The sequence below is a fragment of the Zalophus californianus genome, chromosome 13 (genome assembly GCF_009762305.2).
Source record: "Zalophus californianus isolate mZalCal1 chromosome 13, mZalCal1.pri.v2, whole genome shotgun sequence".
Lineage (NCBI taxonomy): Eukaryota > Metazoa > Chordata > Mammalia > Carnivora > Otariidae > Zalophus > Zalophus californianus.
In genome coordinates, this window is record NC_045607.1 from 23,141,864 (window position 1) to 23,160,421 (window position 18,558).

Sequence of the window (18,558 nt, forward strand, 5' to 3'; positions counted from 1 at the left end):
ATTTTTTAATTTATTTTTTACAATTCCAGTATAGTTAACACACAGTGTTATATTTGTTTCGGGTGTACAATCTAGTCATCCAACAATTCTATACAGTTACTCAGTGCTCATCAAGATGAGTGTATTCTTAATTCCCATCCCCTATTTCACCCATCCCCACGACCCACCTCCCCTCTGGTGACCATCAGATTGTTCTCTATAGTTAAGACTGGGTTTTTTTGTTGGTTTCTTATTTTCTTTGTTCCTTAAATCCCACAAATGAGTGAAGTCATATGGTATTTATCTTCCTCTGACTTATTTCACTTAGCATTATACCTTCCAGATCCATCGATGTTGTTGCAAATGTCAAGATTTCATTCTTTTTGATGGCTGAGTAATATTCCTCTGTGTGTGTGTGTGTGTGTGTGTGTGTGTGCGCGTGTTCCTTCTTTATTCATTCATCTATCAGTGGACACTTGGGTTACTTCCATAATTTGGCCATTGTAAATAATGCTGCAATAAACATAGGGGTGCATATATCTTTTTGAACTAGGTTTTCATATTCTTTGGGTAGATACTCATCTAGAGTAATTTTAGACTTAATAAGCTCTTAAAGGTGTTTGAAGGTAAGCAACTTCATTTGGGTGGGACGATTCCAGAGCTTTTTCTAAAATTGTGTCCTACTGGCGTAGCTTTGTAAGGTAGCATTAGCTGCTAGCAAATAGTCATTGGTAAACACTCGGTTAAAGAAAGCTTTAAAAATAAAATGAGGTGGATTTCTTTACCAGAGGACTTCTCCAAGGTTTTGGTGTTACTGTGATCACGAATCACTAATTCAAGGATGGGTGTGTAATATTTCTCAAATTCATTTAACCAGAGAACCTCATTTCATAAAATCCCTATTAATATCTCAAGGAAAACAGTTTATGAAATACTGTTCTCTAGTGTATACCAGTTAGCTTAACCAGCTCCCACAAGTTCAGCTAATAATTAAGTATAGGCAAAAAGCTTACGTACAAGCATTTTTACCATCATGTCTTTGTATAATGATACATGTGGAAATAACAAAGACATCTGACCATAGGAGAATGATTAAATTAGTTTTGACTTATTCAGATAATGAGGTATTATTTAGTTATCACAAATCATGTTTTTTAGTCTCTCAAATTTAGAGGACTAGTTAAGGTCGTGGGAAAATACCAAAATACTTTAAGAAAAAAAAAAAAAAAAACAACCCAGCAGGTTGCAAAAGCAGATCTGTTGCAGGGGTCTAAGAGTACAGGCTCTGGAGCCAGACTGCCAGGGTTCAAATCTTAGCTGTGTGAAAGAAAGCAAAAGTGCATGCGTGACATCTGGTAAAACTGTACTCTGTGTAAGATGAACAGTCCTGTGATAGCAGAATGATAGCCTCCACAAGGACGGCCACATCCTAATCCCTAAAACCTGTGAAGATGTTGCCTTCGTGGCAAAAAGGACTTTGCAGGTGTGATGAAGTTAAGGACTCTGAGTGAGGAGGACAATCCTGCATTATCCAGTTGGGCTTGATGTAACCACACGGGTCCTTGTAAGAGGGAAGCAGGAGGCTCCGGGAGAGAAAGAGAGACCTGAAGGCACTCCACTGCTGGCTGTGGAGATGGCGGAAGGGGCCACGAGCCAGGAAATGCAGGCAGCCTCCAGAAGTGGAAAAGGGAAGGAGCCCGAAAGAGCCCCTGGAAGGAACACAGCCCTACAAAGGCCTTGGTTTTAGCCCAGACAGACACTATCTCAGTCTGCCTGAAGAGCCATAACAAAGTACCATGGACTGGGTGACTGACCCAATGGAAGTTTATTTTTTCACAGTTCTGGAGGCTGGGAGTCTAAAATCAGGGTGCCAGCGTGGTCGGGTTCTGGCGAGAACGGTCTTCCTATTTTGCAGATGGTCACCTCTCACTGTGTCCTCCCATGGCCAAGACTGAGAGCGAGCTCTCCGGTGTCTTCTTGGAAGGGCACTAATTCCATCATGAGGGCCCCACCCTCCTGACCTCATCTAACACTAATTACCTCTTATAAAGTACTCATCTCCACTGGGGGTTAGGGCTCAACCTATGAATTTTGGCGGGGGGGACACAATTCAATCCATAGCTGATACACCACGAACTTCTGACCTCCAGAACTGTAAGATACTAAATTTGTGTTGTTTAAAGCCCCTATACTTATGGTGGTTTGTCACAGCAGCGATAGGAAGTTAATACAAACATAAACCCAATATTATCTTCCTTGTACGTATGTGCATGCGGAAAGCTAGGCAGGTAGCAGTTAGGATTGAGTCACTTTTATTTTTATCTTTATTCTTTGTTTTCCAATTTTTTTTCTACAATAAGCATGAATTAATTTAAAAATGTGAAACAAAACAGAAAAAAATTCTTTTAGATATTATCAGCCATGCTGAGAAAAGTAGATAAAGCTGCCTGCTTTAACCTCCATGGACAAGGCAATCCATATGCCTTTCCATCTCACCGAGGAGCTGACACATCTGCGGGGCCTCCGATGAGCAGCGCTCACATCTGTGACAGCTGTTCTTGCAGGCTGTAGGTCTGCAAGGTGGACCAAGGAGCAGAGGGGGCAGCTACATCTCACTCCAAATTAGTAAATGCTGTGTCCAGTCATGAGTGGAAGACTAAAAACCTTGACTTTGTGTTTTCTGTTTCTGTTTCATAAAGAAACTATTATTATAAATTGTTAAACCAGTTCCTGGCCGGGAGACAGAAAGCCATGCCTTGGCTGCACTTCTGGATTTTCCAGGCAAGAAGGATTTCCCTTGGGCATCTGTGATGGGCTGTGCTGCCCCGGGGCGGGGGTGCGGGGGAAGCGGATAGAAGAACCAGGAACCCGAGCGAGGGGTGCACGTCCTCAGAACACACAGCTGTCAACACCCCTGAGAGCCCAAACCCTCCTTCTGTAGGAACAAGGCTAACTTCTAACAGGCCAAGAACATGGGTTCTAAAAGTTTAGAAAATTATTTGGGCCAAACACTATGATTTGGGTGATTATTATATTCCATATCTACGGTGTCGGAGTTCTTAAATCAAAGATCCTTTGTTTCTACGTTTCTCAAAAGAAAAGAAAAAGCCGTCACCCACTCTTACTTAAAAACCGAACCGAACAAAGACGCCCACCAGATGCCATGCCTTGGTCAGGCCTCCTTCAATGACCTCCTTTCTTCATGCAGCATGGGGATAAGATTGCAAACATCTAAGACAGTCGACTCACAAGTCCCCAGAAAGAAGTGAGCTCAGACTTGTATTTTCAATTTCATTTCCTCCCAGTAAAGGAATATCCTGCCTGTCAGATCCAGGGCACAGGTGCTTGTGGGGTTCCAGCTGTGACCCACATACCAAGAGCTGGTCCCTGGTCCTTTCATCTCTTTTTCTGAAGGCTGCAGTGGTGGGAAAATGCAATGACATGAATTTTCCGATTGTAAGCCTAGCTCAGACATGAGAAATAGCCCTGCCTGGCGAAACAAGCCTGAGAAATTTCCAAATATTGTTCCTTAAAGGTTGGGGTGTTAGATGAGTTGCTGATATTGGGTATTCCCCTATGAACAGGATTGGAAGGTGAAACCTCTAGAAGGAAAGAGCTCTGCTTCTCTAGGGGAAGCAGAGTTTAAGACCAAAAAAGCAAAAAATTTAGTTAAAACAGGAAGAATGAAAATCATGGCAAGTAGCAATTCCCCCACCAAGATCGTTTCTTCGTTGAAAGCATTTCCACCAATATCGTGGGTCCGACTGTGTGACAATTACCACCCCTTCCCCCCGCAAAGGGAAAGAAAAAAGGAAACATTTTTATGAACTTGCAATTTGATTCTTATCTAACACACTTTGTTTTTTGAAATCACAGCTGACTATGGAAAACTAATTCCTGAACTCAGATTTTATAAGTGAGGCTTTAGTTTTAATGAAGTAAACATGAAAATACACCAGTTAGGAATAGAAAGAGATTTTATAATGCATGTTTTGACATTTATTTTAGGTTCACAGTAGCTATAGAAGAACCACCTCATAAGTAATTCTGTAAGGTTTTCTAGGCCTTTTCTTAAAACATAACAGTAACTATAATAACCACAAAACAGTAACTCTTTTGGGGAGCCTTCTGTGTCCTGGGCACGGTTCTAATTTATTGATGAGGTTGGTACTAGCTTATTCCCATTGTACTGGCGAGGAAACTGAGGTTTACAGAGATGAAGTAAGTCACACAGTTAGCAAGCAGGGGAATCAGGATTTGAACTTTAGATATAAATCCAGAGAGGTGATGGTCACATGTAGGCACCTATTTTCCCTTGACTAGTTTTTTTCTAGAAGGTATGAATTTATATTTGAGAAGTAAAGACAGGCTGGAAATACCTGTGAGGTCAGACGCACACAGGTTTTGAGAAACCTTTGAAGTTTACGGGGAAAGTCATGAGAAATCAAATATCATGACATGAAATAGAGTATGTATTCTTTGGTGCTTGAACGGCATATCTTACACACTCCCCACCACTGCCCCTAGTTGGCCACCGCTTAAGTAGTAGCTTATTCACAAAGATCAAATGGATCCGAAATACCAGTCTCCTGTGGGAAGTAACAGCAAGTCACAATGGCTACTAGTAAGAGACGTAGTCATATCCTGACCGGACTCCAGCAATCACAGGGGACATCCTGCTCCCATGCCTGGCTTTGATTAGCTCATATTTCTTACCAGGGGTAGAGCAGGGATCTTATAAGAATTAGGTCCTTTGATTCATCTTTTCTTTCTCAGCTCAAGATGACATCTTTTTTGGCATGCGGTGGAGTCTGAGTCTTTGGAAGCTGCTCTCCTAACTTGGAGCATGGAGCAGCTACCCATGGGGGTCAAAGGTAAGCAGCAAGGGCACCATGAGGTGGCCCCAGAAAGGCTAGGGCACCACGAGAGGCAACCCAGACACTCTGGATATGTCAGAAGGCCAGCACAAAGAGCAGTGACAGCAGAACTTGCTTACAGAAGGGAACTAAACTCATGGAAATGTAGTGCCCTTTCTAAAGTTCTTCCCAGAAGCCATACCTCATAGACTTTGCATGGAAGGAAGACGGGAGTCCCTATCTTCTCGGGAGTGAGGCTGACAGGTTTAACCATGGCAGGTGTTCTTTTCAAACCCTGAAGGACTATGTCCAAAAAAGAACTTTGAATTCTGTAATTTGAAAAGCCCTGCTTTCATCACATACACTCACCCCTTGCCAAACGCTCCTTCATTCTAGCCTTTTCTTGACCATTCCTTCCCAAATGGCATGACTTTTTAAAGATGAACGTACTCGGGGCACCTGAGTGGCCCAGTCGGTGAAGCACCCGACTCTTGATCTCAGCTCAGGTCATGATCTCAGGGTCATGAGATAGAGCCCCCCATGTCCGGCTCTGCACTTAGCATGGAGTCTGCTTGAGATTCTCTCCCTCGCCCTCTGTCCCTCCCCCACCTGTGCGCTCTAAATAAATAAATAAATAAATAATAAAAATCTTTAAAAGGGTGAACATATTTGCTGGATTCAGATGGAGTAAAACACAGGGAGCTTCTGGTCCAAGGCAAAGGATCAAACTTGAGCAAACGAGAAGAGCAGAAAGCAGTCACAGTGCTCAACGACCACCAATAAACACAGTTGGCTTTGGCCCCACTCCACCAAACATGCTTGGTTAATGGAATGAACACTTATTCCTGCTCGTCCTCAAACTAAGAAACTGATTCTTTGTTTGAGTACCCAATTCTTCCAAAGATTTCAGGGAATGGGCCTGTTTCTGGAATGGATGACTGTGTTTCTTTTTGGGAATGAACTTTCAGCAAGAACTCACGGGAACCATCAGGCTAGACAGCTGACACACACTATGCTCGTCCCCTCCGCCATCTGCTCAGCTGTTTGAACAGCACCAGCAATTTTGCCTATTGTAATTTGGAGCATTGGCGTTAAGTTCTGGAACCACTCGGGGTCACTAGGGCAGCACTGTCTCATGGCCTCTGGGAGCAAACTCATTCACCTAGGCCACGGTGAGCAGAGGATTTCAGAGCTATAATGGTTCCAAAAAACAGGGGGCAGGAAGGACCCAAGACAATGCAGGGGTCAGGTCTGATACTGGGAGAAGGTGGGAGGAGACTGAGCTCAGTCACTGTTGGTTGGAGAGCGGAGCTGTTACTACACACCTTGTAGACCTCCAGGGCAGAGGGGCAGGTTCTGCAGAGGACAAGAAAGGGTATAGAAAGAATACAGACTTCGGGATCAAATGAGCCTGAGTTTGAACGTGGCTCTGCCACTTCCTGGCTGAGTGACCTCAGGCAGGTTACTTAATCTCTCTGGACTCTGGTATTGATTCTTTGTAAAGGGAATAATATTATAGGTCCATGATCTCTTATGTCTAGTGTCAAAATTCAAACAAAGCTCTGAAAACCAAGTCATAACCTATTTGGCAACAAAGCCTGACAAGATCTGGCACGAGGTTCTTCTTAGGCTTTATTTATCCTACTTAATGTAACTAAGTCTCCCTAAGTTTTACAGCAGAAATCTAATTTGCTGATACGGGATTGCTCCAGACCCCACCTGGGTGGGTTAAGTGATAGTACATGCCTTGTATTGCTTTACTAAATAACAGTTTATACACTTTATGGCTTTTCTGAAATCAGAAAAATTTCTGAATATTTCTGGCCTCAAGGACTTGGGTAATTTGTATTACATCTTAAACTAAGATTGATGGGAGGATTAAATGAGCAAATGAAAAATGAGAAAATGCGTGTGAAATAACTAGTATAGTACACTCCTTAAGGTCTTGGTAACCCGTGAGAATCATGATTAGGCTTGTGTCACCAGAGAATGTTCAGAGAAATATGGTAATAGACATAACGCTCTGCAAGATGTTCCACATTAAGCTTTAGTACTTTCACAAGGCTTGTACAAACTGTACCTACCTGCAGGAAAGGGAAGCACGGTATACCCCTGAAGGAGAGCCTTCTTTCACATGGGCCTGTGACAGAATCTTTCCACCAGCTGCTAAGACAAGGTCTTCTGTGGAGCAATGAGGGCATCTCAAGTGAGACTTGGCCTCATCCAGCTCTAATTTTGCATGGAATAAGCCATCAAGCTCTCCTTCATGAATATTGTGCTGACATAAATATTTTTTCCTGTCCAGGTCTTTGTGATATTTGAAGATAATGAAGCGGAAAGAAAAAAAGACCCCGTCACTAATCTATAATAACGTAATGGTCACCTCGTGCGCAATCTGAATTCAAACTGACGGTAGAAGTTGAAACTCCTTGGAAATTTTACCTTTATAGCTATCACATCTTTCCACATATTAAAAGACATGTACAGATGCTCCAAGTTATGGAACTCAATATCCACACCTTCTGCTTTACCACTCCCCATCACGTCTCACTGGGCAAACTATCTGACTTGGTAGGTCAGTTCAACATCTGGCATGAAAACGGAAACTATTTTTAAAAACTAAAGTAATCATCACCTAACTAGCTGGGTTTCTCTGTCATGCCTGGAACTTGGAAGTGAAACCAGGATGTCTAATAATAGACAACAAGCACTAACGTGAGAACAGTCTGTCAACAGCTTTAATATGAAAAGACATTTGAAAATATCTAAATCATAACTTTAATAAAAAGTTTCAGTTTCCCTCCCAAACTTGATCCTCAAGGGTGTCTACAGCAGTGTTGCAGGCTGCACCTTCAAGTTAGGCTAGGGAAGCTGTTGGAATGCTTCCTTTCTTCTCTATTTTTGAGTACTATCAACAGAAGGCACACATGTGTTCATTCTTGGGAATACGGCCTCTCACACGGCACACGGCCTTTGTCAAGATGGCAACATGCCTTCAGAAGTTCTTGTACACAGAAAGAGCTCAATAAAAGCTGGTGGAATGGACTCATTAAAGCTGCTCTTCATTGTCTGGCTCCAAACCAACTTTCTTTCATTTTGTTTTAAATGTCTTCCTTTAACCCACCCTAACCTAATTTAAGTACCTCAAACATACCAAGTTCTCTCTTCCTTTTGGGCCTCTTTAGGTGTCCTTCCTTCTCAAGAAACAATTGCCCCCCACCCCCAAACCCAACTTCTACTCCTTCAGTTCAAAAGTTGGATGGTAGTTTCCTAAGAAAGGAAGACTTCACGTATACCCCCAATGAGGTGATCTTCTTTGATCTGGGCTCCTATAAGTTTTCATGCTTCTCTGCCATGAAATTGCCATCTTTGTCTGATGTTGTTTCTCTCATTGAACTGTAAGTTCCCTGAGGGCAGGAACTGCATCTGCCTTGCTCACCTCTGTATGAGCAAAAGTCACACAGACCCTGTTTAAGTGAAACTTCACATAAGAGCCAACAAGATAAAATTTCCAAAATAATTTTCCTAATATCTTGCTTTTGAGAATGACAGTATCCTTTTAAAGATATCTTCTTCGTCTTTGAAAGGCAAGGAAACTAAAAGCAAAAACAAGTTGTCTTTTCAACACCTGGGGAATGGTTGGGAGAATCAGCAGATTTGTGTTTCCCTATGACATCTTGGCTCTCAGTGGATTCTACTTCCCTTAGGTTTTAGGATTCCAGCATGTTTCCAGCATGATCTCCACCAGAGGAGAAGTTAAAAATTATATTTTTCATCACCTAATATCGAATCACCAAGCTGAGTCATGCAACAAACAGGCTGAATCCCCTCTTCCGGTGGGAGATGTGGAGTATTGCAGTAGGAACTTAGCATCATCTCCATTCACAAAACCAAAATTGGAGCCAGCAGTTTCAACCCTGGCTATGAATCATCCAGTTTTGCCGCTCAGAGTGATGTGTCAGCCTCCTCCCTGATTACGAACTTGGAGGCTGGCTAGCCAAGCAATACACCAAATGTTTCCAGGCATGGATAGAAAGAGAATTACATTTTGTATTCAGTTTTTTTTTTTCAATCCATGTTGTAATTCTGGGAAGCCCTGCCACCTACTTTAAATGTTCTAGAGATAAACATGAAGGAATGAGGTGCACAAGCATCATTATCATGACCATGTTCAGTGCAACAGTTAGACCACTGCAGTACACAGACTTGCCTGGATGAATTACCATGCAGAATCAATCCTCGGTGGCGGGGGGGGGGGGGTATGGGGGAGGATATTAGCATTAGCATAGAGGGAAGTGCTGGGAAAATCATAGCATAGAGGGAAGGCCTGGGCTGCTGGGATGCTAAGGGCAAACACAGAACCCTGTCTTATTTTAAGCCTGGTGGGGAAGCCCGAGAGAACACAGCAGGTCAGGGAACAGGGGAAAGTGTTGAAATGTTTTATTTTTGTTCACATGCTGGGAATAAAGGAGGGGAGCAATACAGTGGGAGTTTCAATTAAGAGGTAGAGTAAAGAAAACTGAAAATACTCACTGAGCACGTGCACTTTAAGGAAGGTTTTATAATGAAATACTGTAAAGGGAGGCTTAGGCATGTAGAGCCAGCTATAACTGGTAGGAGAGCCATGGTATCTACCTTCCATGTGAGCAGAAGTTGCTAAGATGCCTGAAGAACCTTCCTCCACTAGACTTTGAGTTCTTATGCAGGCCCTTTAGAGTCATTAACTTGTCAAGTAGGCTCCTTAGACTGGGCTGAATTCAAGTGGTATGAAAGCTTTTCCTAGGATACCATATAGAATGCCCACTGGCATCTCTGTGCCAAGCTAGACCACAAGAATTTAAAGTGAACTTGACAACCAAGAATCTTTGGGGAAAGCCAACCAGTCTCTATAAAGCACACACACACACAAAATGCCCTTGAGAGTTTTCTTTGCCTCACCCAGCTGGCCATTGCCCTGTGACCTATAGAAATTAAAGATCATATCAAGAAAGTCACCATGCTTTTCCTTTTTCTCCTTTCTTTTTTTCATGAACAATTTAGTCCAAAAGCCATTGGGGAGGGGCTCAACAAGATGGTGTCTGCAGTGGGGATGGGAGGAGTCACAGTGACCCAGAGTGGTGTGCTGGAGCCACAGCAGGGTGGGGAAGTGTGGTGATCTAGCACATGGTACTGGAGCCCAAGATGGGTAAGGAAAATAGGAGATTAGTTACATAAGGTGAGGAAGGGATTGATCAAATAATAAATACATTGAAGGTAGTAGGAACCAGGTATTTTGTTGTCAAGAAGGAGGTTACAAATATGGAGAGAATATGAACCCTGTGGTATTAGATTAGAATTAAAGGTATCAAGGTAAGCTCATGGTTTTCAAGATAGGTAGGTAGGTAGGTGGATAGATAGACAGACAGATGGAATCTGTGTATATTCTCTAATTCTGTTTGTTGAGAGTGCCTGGGAGCAGTGATGATCCAATAACAATGAGCACACCAAGCTCCCAGATTTTGGTTTCTAAATTCCATTCTCCACTAAAAGGAATTAGTGCTCTTTGAAGAAATGGCTGATTTCAGGGTTAGGAAAGTATGAGATGAGACTGGAACATCTTGTGGTGTCAGGAAGTGAGGACATGCCCAGAGAATAATGAGGACATGTCAAAAGGATGCCAAAGTTAGCTTGAAAGGTCTCCCATAAGCTATATCTAAACAAATTAAGAATAAAAATAATAGAAATGGATTCTAACCCACTGAATACAATAGGAATCCACAAGACCACACTGACATAAATAGATAAATGAATAAAGTTTGATGAGGAATGGGATAAAGATTACATAGTACCAAAGTAACTCCCCAGAGAATATTTATTACTTACAAAGGACACAGTAATTTTACTGTAGAAGCCTGTCAGACACTCCCTCAAACAAGTGATCATAATTAATATCATGTGAAAAAAGTCAGTATCTGTCCCTGTAAGGGACACCTGATTGGATATAGTGAGAAGAATATAGCATCATTTTTGTGGTATTCCTACCAAAGACGCATAGCCTAAATGTACTCATGTGAAAGCATAGACAAACCCAAACTGAGGGACATTCCGCAAAATTGGGCATGATGGAGCATCATGTTGGCAATTTACTCTCAAATGGTTCAGAGTAAAAGATGTTTGTACTATACCTGGGAACTTTTCTTTAGGTTGGGATTATTTCAAATCTAAGTATTTATAATCAAAAGAGTTACCCTGAGTCACTGTAGATTTGATGGAAGCCAAGTGTCAAGATGGGATTAAGATCTGGGTAAACCAAGTCAAATGCCAGCAATTATATATTAGGATAATGCTTTTTAGGTAGTCTCCAGTGAAAGAAGTTTTCCCCTCAGTCTGTCATGAACCAATACTTTTAAAGAACACAAAATTCCGCACTTGGATTTGAGGACAATATCAAACTGCAACAAGAACTGTCAAATGCTTGCTCTCAACGTCTGTACTGATTCTCAGTGTGGACCTGGAACAAACAGTCCACAGACTAGCCCAGACCACACTTCGAGCAGCACTTCTCCACATTAGGATGTGTGGCACTCCGACTGCCATCATATCCAAATGGGAAATGAAGACGACTGGTCCCACTGTTAATCCATAATGGTAGCAGCATTAATTACCACCATAATTAACATCAACCATTTATACAAAGCATTCAAGAAAGGAACTGCCCAGGCAATGGGAAGGGACTAAAGACCTGCCTTTATATAGAGTAACTCAATTTCTCCAAATGTGTCATAGGACAAGAATGAATGAGACCACCCCTGATTCCAAAGCAATTGCATTGTGATGACTAAAAGGAAGACAAATCCAATCATACAGAAGAGGGACAAAAACATCTTCTACCGATCAATCTGCACCAGGTCATGACTGCAATTGTTAGAAAGGGACCTCACATTTAGAAGGGGTTAGCAGAGCACATCCCCCAAATCAGATGGGTTTGATTTAACCACAGATACTAAGGGTCCAAGCCGGTCCACACGTAGGCTCACTCTGCCAGGGTCCATGCCACACACGGCCCCTCCCTCAGCCAGAGGCAGCCCTTTCAAATAGAAGAGAATAATTCTCTACTAAAGCAAACCCAGAGCAGAACAACGAGGAAGAAGCAATTGTACCCTCAGGGAAACGGCACACCATCCAGGCCCAGGGTTCTTCTACGGGACATTCGGGCTTCAGTTGCCTGTCCCTGGATGGACGCGAAAACCCTCGTGTCAGTGCTCCGCCCCCCGCCCCGCCACTAATCCTAGCCACACAGAGGAGGCTCCACAAAGACTCAGGTAAGCTGGAGTCACCCTTTCTCTCCACAGCATCTGTCTCTGGCGCGCGCTTGGCTTACCTGGCGCCGTTTTGTAGCATGATGTTCGGGAGGGCAGCAACGGGGCGTTCTTTGCCCTGGGGCTCTGGGTACTCTGCAAGACCTGTCTCTGCCTCTTCAGCTCCTCTTCCCTTTCCTGGGCTGCTCGGATCTCTTCCTCGATCATGGACAAAGTCCGCTGCTTCCTGGACCTCAGCTTGAAGGGCCCAACCATCACATCGGACTCCTGAGTGGCCAGGAGCGAGGCTGTGCTTCTCAGCTCAGCTGCCTCCGAGTACTTGCTGAAATAGCTCCCTTCCGGTCTGGTCTCCTCCATGTTTACCGGGCCACTGGGCAGCACTGCGGGTGGCGGCTGGGAGGGCCCCCTTTCCCTGAGTGCCCTGTCTTCGTCAGGCAGAATCTTTGGTAACACCTCCCTTTTCTCCTGAACAGGAGAGGACACCTGGGGTGGCTCAAACGTGCTCTGAGGCTTCTCTGAGCCGGGAGCCCCAGTTCCGGCTTCCTCTAGAGTTGCTCCAGGTCCCTGCTGCTCTATCCCACCCTGGCTGGTTTCGGACACGGCTCTATCCACTTGCTCGGCTATGGCTTGTTGAATGGCATTCTGCACCAGGAGACCAGCCTGATATTCCAAGGGGTCGTCAACCGAGGGCGAGTCTCCCAGTGTGGACGAAGGGGAATAGAAACCGTGATCACTAAATGACTTGGAGACGCCTTCTCCCCGGCCCTCGGAAGGGTTGTCAGTTTGTGGAGTCTGGGGCAGAGAAAAATCGGCCAGTGAGTTTTCCTGGAGGGCGTTGGTGGTCTCATTGGATGCCCCGCTGTCACTGATGTTGTCCATGCTAAAATCATTGGACAGGGTCTCCAGGACAGTGGTATCCTGGGACCTCACTGACAATTCATCCAAACCAGAGTCAAGCTCCTCTTGGGTCAGAGAGACATTGACTGACTTGGAAAACTGATCCAAGATCCCAGGGTCGTCATCCTTGACCACAGTGAGGACGGCCCGGGCACTGGTAAACTCCCCGTCCTCCGCCCACAGTTTGGATAAGGGCCCGCGTTTGGAAGGCTCACTGTAGGGCCCTTCCTTCCCCTGAGGCGCTGTGCTACCCTGGCTTCCCCCCGAAGACTGGCTCTCCAGGGCACAGCTCGCTTTCTGCCCCTTGGCTGCCGATGCACCCCCGTCTTCTGGAGGCCCCCCGATGGAAGCTGGTCTCGAGATGGTCGGTGGCTTGTCTGAGTTGATTGACCCTAGAGGCCTGTAAAAGGGCTTGATAGAGAAGAGCCTGGGTGTACTCTGGCCCTTGGCCACTGTTGGCCCGGAACTCTCCATGAGCTGGAACTGTTTGCGCGCTGCGGAGAAGTCTATCTGCTCGGTGACGATGTCCTCCTTTGCGTGCTCGCTCGGGGCGGCAGAGGCCGCGCACAGCTGCGCGGGGAGGGGCTGCCGTGGCGTCGGCCCCGGCTCCCGCTGCGCTCTTCTCTCCTTGCGCTCCTTGTATTTCTTGTGCGACTCCAGAGGCTCCTCGTCCAGCTGCTCCTCTGTGGTTTTGGCCTGGGGAGGATTCCACCATTTTGCCGCAATGCCAGGATTCTTTTTCACCGCCTGACTCCGGATGAGCTCTCTCCTTTCCTTTTCCAGCTCCAGCATCTCTTCCGAAGGCCTGACTTTCCTGACACAGTACTGTTCCTTCTCATTCTCGTCGTCCTCAAAGAGCTTGGAGGGCTTCTTGTCCTCGTGGAAGGCACGCAGCTCAAACTTGGCCGCCTTCTTCAGCGTGGTCAGCGTGAGCTCCCCATCGCGGCCCGAGCACCGCGAGCTGGTGGAGGAGCTGGGGCTCGCGGGGGCCTGCAGGCTGTCCCCCAGCAGATCTCGGGGCTGGGCGGGGGAGTGGCCATTGGCTTTTTCGCCCTCTGCCATGGCGTCAGAGTAGCTGGTACTGAGCTCAGTGTGAGGAGGGGCCTGTCTATCAGCTGCCCTTTCCGGGGGGTCCGGCTGGACCACTGCGTGGCCTGGTGGGCTTGGGCCACCCCCCACGATGGCTGCGCCCGGCTCCGGGGACGATGTACCGTTGTAAGTTACGTCCACAGCAGAATCACAGCAGCTGGCCTCCAGCACCTCGTCTAGATAGCGGATCTCTCTGGCCACATCCTTATCCAGAGCTTCATGGTGATCACCGAGGGGGCCATTGTGGGGGGGTGAGTAGAAAGGGGAGGAGTGGTCCATGGAATGTGGGGTACAGGTGATTCCGGGAACACTTTTACATTCCGCAACAGAGACCTCAATTTCCATGTTTTTGTGATCTGGGGGAAGGGAGCTGGTTGCAGGCTCCAAGGGGTTGGCACTGCAGTTGTCTCGCTGGTTTTTTAGCCGGATATCATCCTCAGAAAGCTGGGGAGGCTTCTGGAATAAAGAGACAACCAAAGTCAGAGTTAGATACTAAATCTCTTATGGAGGTGAACCCTGAGAAATTAGCTGGTAACTCACTGGAAGGAAAACTGAAACAATGACAAGTTCTTCGGAACTGAGATTTCCCTTCTGGTAACTCTTCACGTATTCATTTTGCTGTGGTGATTCGTACCCAAACCTCTCCCATGTTTCAGATTCTGCTTTGTTTACTGGGTGTCTAGAGAACTTTCCATAAATGCTAATCCCATTTTTAAATTTCAATGTAAATTAAGATTCAGATCATTTGAAGACACTGTTCAAATATCTTCTAAAGTAGAAGAGATTATATAGCAATTATACCAGAATTACTACTACTATTGCAGAAATGTAATAGGACTATTTGTGTGTCCCCAACTATAATAAGATGGTCCCTTTGCATGAGCAATTCTTCTTGAAAACATGATTCTCCGCCAGATGTAATGCAGTTATTCTGGAGACTTGAAACTTCTTGGAAAATTTTTCCAAAATAAAATACTGGAAAACAGTAGATTCCTTCCAAGGCCCCTTAACAGCTACAGTGCCGCATCGCTATGGCTCTTAATTCAGCATGTGCATTATAAACACCATAACCAAAGCCACTGACTGCACAGTTCTGTTCTTTGGGACTACATCAAAACAATACTCCTTAGGTTAAGGAGTGTTGCTTTGAAAAGCTAGTGACCAGTGGCTCCTCTCCGGTTCCTAAAATGCTCTCTATGTGATAGTTCCCGTCTTATTGTTGAAAAAGAAAAACCACATCTTCTTAATGTTTTGAAATAAATCCTACTTTCCCACCAATTACCAATCCCATGTAATTTTGTTATTTGGCATTAGTAAAATTAATTTTCAAATTCTAAGATGATCTCTTTTTTCATACCCAAGGACTCTGGTTTATCTCAGATAATTCAGTGGTAAATTGTGAAGTTTAGGGGCGCCTGGGTGGCTCAGTTGTTAAGCGTCTGCCTTCGGCTTGGGTCGTGATCCCGGGGTCCTGAGATCGAGCCCCGCATCGGGCTTCCTGCTCTGCGGGAAGCCTGCTTCTTCCTCTCCCACTCCCCCTGCTTGTGTTCCCTCTCTCGCTGTCTCTCTCTCTCTGTCAAAAAATAAATAAAACCTTTGAAAAAAAATTGTGAGGTTAATTAGTGAGTGTTCCTCAAGGATTTCACAGACACCTTGGTCAAGTTTGTCTTCCTCTCGCAAGTCCATAGTGTGCTTCGTATTATTGACATACTTCCATGGAAAACTGCAAGATGGCATTGTTTTCATTTGTGTCCATAGTAAAGGATTTTAAAATCTTAGAACATAATGTTAAAACACCACCTTAGGATGATTCTCAGGGGATTCATTTCAGAATCCCTCCAAGGAAGGTGCATAATTACGGATTTGTTCATGTGACCTAGAACAACATGGGAATGCACCCTATGTGCTCTGCACTGCTGTCAGAATGCTGAAAAATTCTCATGGTTATCCATGAACTAGAAGGTTCTCCATGAACTGGAGGTTTCCTTCACTCTGCATTGTTTACATTCCCCTCTAGACTTAATCCAATCAGGTAGTATATGTTCCTTCTTCAGTCATAGGCAACAATAACAACTATTCCTTTTTCAGCACCTGGTCTTGGATGACCTTCCAGTCTAGCTCTGGTCTTTGTCCAAGTCTGGTGCTTTTTTTTTTTTTAAAGATTTTATTTATTTATTTGACTTTTAATACCATTAATATTTATAACACTAATATCTTTATTTTTTTACCATCATTAACTAGTGTTCTTTTATCTTTAGAATGAACTCTAGAGGCATGTCAAAGACGTTTTTACTGCCTTTTAAAAACATTAACTAGACTTCCTTTTGGTAAGGCAATTACCAGTGACTTCCAGGTCATTAAGAATTACAGAAAATTCGAAAGCCTGAAACTTACAGGCTGCCATTCAATTTCAAATAAACCTAGGTCAAAATTAGCCCACTCCATGGAAAGCTATTACTGGAATAAACAGACCAACAAAAAGAGATACAAGGCACTGCTACCCTGAGAGTCAGATTATCTGTGACCCTCCCACCCTGGCTTCATTTGGCCAATGACTTACTGCTAACATTCTTTAGGGGAATAAGTAGAGCTTTTCTTATATCCTTTTTGGTTTGGGGAAAAAAGGTAAGAAAATGGTAGGAAGCTGTTGGAAGTGAATTATGGTTGAAAATCACTGCCCTCCTGAAACAAAATACTTCAGTTCACATAAGAGGAAAGAGGGCAATGTAACAGTAAAGGAAGCTAAAAGGCAAATAATTAATTCTATACTTCATTTAGTCATTCATCCATTCATTAAACACGCAGGAAGCTTGTTTTGTAGGGTGATAATGAGATTAGCAGCAACCATAAGTTCCAGGAGACAACACTTTTTTTCTTAACAAAAATTGGGCTTCCTAGGAAGCCGTAAGTCTATTTTGGAGTTTATTTACTCTAGTCAGGAGGATGAAAAACTTGCCTACAGTGATCTCCTGTTGCTAATCACAGAGACAGGAGGTCCTGAGTCTACCTCCACAGCACGGCCCATGAGCGCCTTGTCTCTTTCTCTGGGGTGCTTCAGGTCAAGTGTTGGGCGATGGACAAGCAGATGCCCTATCAGCCTTTTTTCTCTTTTAGGACTTAAAAATTCTACCAAGTCTTTCCAAGGCATATTTTCTGAAGTAGCAAGTGTTCCAAATCAAAAATTTAAAAGTCTGAGAACAGCATCTGACAATACATTTTTGCCATGTCCAAAAAAAACTACCATTAGCTCTTTGAGTCAGATATGAGTCTCATTCCTTGAATGCCTTCTATGTGTCAAACCGAGATTTTAAAAATGCTAATTATTGGATAAAAGTCAGAGTTTGGAGTCCCAGTGTAATTTGAGACGATTCCGTTCCAATACATTTGTTTAAAAAATCGAGAAACTGGAGGGTGTAAACAGGAAACGGCTCTCTCTGCTTCCTGTTACTTACAAGGGGGCTCCTCCCACTTCTTTCCACAAATTCAGGACATTTTTCTTGATACTCCCATCCATCTACTTCAGGGAGTAGCAGCTCTATACTCTAATCAGGGTAGAAGTAATGAAAGAGATAACGGTGCATTTCTGATTCACCATCATGCATCAGAGGTCCTGAGTTTTTGTAAACAAAGTTAGGCAACAATTGTAACAAAAGAGCAAATTCCTGAGTTCTGTTCTCAACAGGATGAATTTACCTTCCTGCAAGACAGCCTGATGCAATCAAAACCACCAGTAAGTACACCAGGTAAATGGAAGTGGGCTGGAAAGTCCACAGCATGGATTTGGCAGGAATCTGGGCTTGGTGTCATTAAATGATGTTTTGCTTAAACCAACTAATGCTCATTGCTCCCTTTGAAGATTAGAAAGACTAGAATTTTCTCCATGCTTCAGATAAGATGAACCTGATTCCTGATTCAGATAAAATGCACATTCATTAAATGAACTGGAAAGTCCTTTCTGAAATAAACCATGGCCCAATGCAAAAAAAAAAAAAAAAAAAAGTTACAAATGAACCATCAGTGTTGCCTGGCTGGCTCAGTATGTAGAGCATACGACTCTTGATCTTGGGGCCTGGGGTCCTGAGTTCAAGCCCCACATTGGGTGTAGAGCTTACTTAAAAGAAAAAAACAAAAAACCCCACCAAACTGGATTTTGAAAGGGTGCTAAGAGACCCAAGGGAAATCCTTGGATTCCCCCTGCTAACCCTCCAGGTGGAGCCCTAACAGCATGACACATATTACCTGCCAACCTACCGGCTTCCTGCAATAGCTAATAGCCCGTCAGGATGTCTACTATTTACTTTAAAATATGTGGACAGAGACAATATAATACGGCTGTGTGTGTCTGAATTAGTTTAAATTCTGTTCAGGGGCAGACAGCAGTCCTAACTGGGAATATACACTCCAAGAGTGGTCAACCAGGATCTAATCAGAAATTCCAG

The 18,558-nt window shown here is 44.1% G+C and overlaps 1 protein-coding gene across 14 annotated transcripts in view; it reads right to left on the reverse strand.

Moving 5' to 3' along the window:
• PALM2AKAP2 (PALM2 and AKAP2 fusion) overlaps nucleotides 1-18,558 on the reverse strand; it is a 471,064-nt gene that overhangs the window by 18,580 nt on the left and 433,926 nt on the right. For all 14 annotated transcript variants that reach the window (XM_027615591.2, XM_027615592.2, XM_027615599.2 and 11 more), the window contains one exon: nucleotides 12,196-14,575. In XM_027615591.2, coding sequence (XP_027471392.2) covers nucleotides 12,196-14,575 — 2,380 coding nt within the window. The remainder of the gene's footprint in view (nucleotides 1-12,195; nucleotides 14,576-18,558) is intronic.